The sequence below is a fragment of the Phaethon aethereus genome (assembly GCF_964289735.1).
Source record: "Phaethon aethereus genome assembly, chromosome: 25".
NCBI classification, from domain to species: domain Eukaryota; kingdom Metazoa; phylum Chordata; class Aves; order Phaethontiformes; family Phaethontidae; genus Phaethon; species Phaethon aethereus.
The window spans coordinates 1,531,489-1,534,408 of NC_138601.1; the positions used below are offsets into that span (position 1 = coordinate 1,531,489).

The window sequence follows — 2,920 nt, forward strand, 5'->3', positions numbered from 1 at the left end:
GGGGGAGGAAGAGAGGCAGCGTCTGCAGACTGAGTGTCTCAGGGCTGTCCAAGAGCTCTCCAAAGCAGTGCGTAGACCAGCAGCAAAGGCTGCGGAGAGACTTGCAGCCGACAGAGGGGAGCTAGTGAAGTGCTGCAGGACAGAGATGGGCACAATGATACGTGGCCACTCAGAGTCCTGATCGGAAGCTGGCTTGGTAGGAACCAGCCCTGTGTCCCCACACATCCTTCAACCGCTGAGAAGTTGCAGCCCAAAAGCAGGGCCAGGAAACGGTGCTTGCGGTAACCGCATCAAAACAGGTGCAACTCCCAGCATTGTTCCTGGACAGCAAGGACTGTCATCAACAACCTGGACTGTATGAGCGAGAGCGTACCCAGGAGATCAATGGGAGGGACGATCCCAGTCTGCTCAGTGCTTGCCTGACGGCATCTGGCATGCTGTGTCAAGTTTTGGGCTGTAACGCAAGAAAGACCTTGATCAAGCGGTGTGAGTCCAGCCGTGGGTGGGCAGGGTGCTGAGAAGGCTGGAGCACTTGGTTGGGGAGGAGGGGTTGTGGACGCAGGGCGTGTTGAGCATGGAGAAGAGAATGCTTTGGCGGGAGACCTCGAATCACCTCTGGAGGAGCTATCTGTGGTCATTGACCAGCATCGGGTCATTCTATCCAGGCCCAGAAGAGGCAGAGAGGTGTAGAAAGCAGAGGGTCACCCAATGCATGACTAAGAATAGGCAAAGCAAGCCCGTGTTAACAGTCCCTGCAAAGCCATCTCCAACAACCCCCTCCCAGAACCACTGCTGAGCAACACCCCTCTTCCCCTGCGTATCGTGGGAGAGCGTCTGCAGGGGAAGGGATGAGACAAAGGCACGGGCTGGGGTGCATCAGAACTTTAATGAGTCAAAAGAGGGAAAAGAGGTCAGCCCGAGTGGCGGTCCCAGTGCAGGGAGCAGCAGGGGCAGACAGGAATCTGCACGCCATGGCTGGGGCTGATATTGCGCCAGGTGTCCATGTGCCTGCCCCACAGACGGAGCAGGGCCGGCAAGTCCTCCCTAGGCTGGCTTTGTGGGGCTACCCACCCAGGGGAGCACAAGAGAACAAGGGCACGGGAGGGAAAGGAGAGAGCTGGAAATGGGAAAGGCAGGCATGGGCCGTGCTTTTGGAGAGCCCAGGCTGGCCTCGTCCTTTTGCAAGGGGTGTTGGCGTTGCTCAGCTCCTCTGGACGCAGCAAGCCGATGATGCGTCCCCAGTCCGGTACCATGCTGTGGGTCCCTGGCGGCCTTCCCCAGCGCCACGGCCAGCAGCTTTAGCAGGGGAGGCACCTCCTGCCGCAGTAGCGGCTGCCGAAGCCGGAGAGGCCAAAGCCCCCGGAGGAGATGGGCACTCCCTCAGAGCTGAGGATGCTGCCAACGGCAGCGGAGGTGGAGGATCCCACGGCGGTGCTCTGCGGGAAGGAGCTGAGGATGGGGCCGGGCAGGGTCACCACCACGGGGGAGGGCTGGATGACGACGGTGGAGTCCTGGCACTGCCTGACACAGGGCTCGTTGCAGCTGTTGGCCAGCGGGGTCGGGCCGCAGGGCTGGCAGGGCTGGCAGGGCAGGCACGGGCTGTAGCAGGACATGTCTCGGGGCTGGAGGTGCACCTGCGGGAAGAGAGCAGGGGAAAGCAGAGCATGAGGGGTGTACGAGGAGAAGCCTGTAGGCCCACCATGAGGGAGAAAGGCAGAAGCTGGAGAAGAGAGATGGAGGCTGTGGAGGGAGGCCCACGGGCTTCTCTTTCCTTTAGCCCAGATGATCCCCTCCAAGAGTTACCAAGCCCAGGGCAGACCTTTACCTAGCCCATAGCTCAGGACTCATATCAGCTAAGACCCAGCCTCTCCCCATGCCACACCTTCTACTCCCTTCCCGCTCTCACAACAAGCAGTTCCAGGAGCATGGACAAAGGGGCAGGTATGGTCTGGGAAGTCCAAAAGGAGCAGGAGGAAAAATGCCTTCAGGCTCACCTTGTTCCCAAGGAGATGGAGGCGAGAGGAGTGGATGAGAGAGTGAGGAGAAGGCCCCGCTTTTATACTCCTGCTGCACCGCCCCAGGCCCACAGTCACTGCACGCTGGCAGCAATTTTCCAACAGACTCACCTCCAAAGCAAAATACCCTACCTGATGGCACGGGTCGTGTTTTGGTTTCCGTCAGCGCTGCCATTTCATTTCCTCATTTCTGACATGCTTGGCCTGCCATGCAGGCTCCTTTCATGTGCTGGGATGAGAGGCCCGAGGATGTCCCGATTAAGATCTAGTCCGTGCAGGTGGAGGATATGCCCCCCACGTGCAGGAGGGGTCCCGTGCAGGCAGGGGATGTTGGCTTGGGGCAGTGAAGTGCGATTGTTTGCAGCTGCCTTTGCAGGAAGAGGCCCAGCTCTGCCCCGCACCGCACGCATCGGCAGAGCACCCAAAGGCTTCTCTTTCTGAGGACGTGCCACATGCTTCTCTCTCCTCCCTGTCTCTCAGCTCGCTCCAATGGTCACTGGCCGTTGCATCTCCGTTTCAAGCGGTTTCAGCTGTTTTCCTCTTGATGCCCTTAGCTAAGGGGGAGAAGGTTTGCCAGGCTTGTCAGGGTATGCAGGGTTGGGGTGCGAAAAGGCAAAGCTCACCTGGCGTTAAATCAGCCAAAGCACGTGCAGGGCACCAGCCAGGAAAGTCTTCTTCCGGGTAGGTCAGTGGCGAGGCTTGGTCAAAGAGAGCCGCAGCACTGCACGAAGCAGCTTTGTGGAGGGCAGGGCTGACGGGAAAGATGGAGGTACTCCAAAGGTTCTTGACGTTGGTCTTTACTGCCAGGATTTCCTGTCGAGAGATCGGGCTCCTGCCATTCCTTGGAGAAGTCTGGAGCAGGAAAGACCTATCCTCGGGAGAGGAGGATCAGGTCTGGAAAACAT

At 59.0% G+C, this 2,920-nt stretch overlaps 1 protein-coding gene across 1 annotated transcript; it reads right to left on the bottom strand.

Moving 5' to 3' along the window:
- Positions 1-1,190: 1,190 nt before the first annotated feature.
- LOC309413577 (feather keratin 1-like) lies at positions 1,191-2,110 on the bottom strand. The gene has a single exon (XM_082010753.1). The coding sequence runs from the start codon at positions 1,611-1,613 to the stop codon at positions 1,299-1,301; it is 315 nt and encodes a 104-aa protein (XP_081866879.1). The 5' UTR covers positions 1,614-2,110; the 3' UTR covers positions 1,191-1,298.
- Between the last annotated feature and the right edge of the window lie 810 nt (positions 2,111-2,920).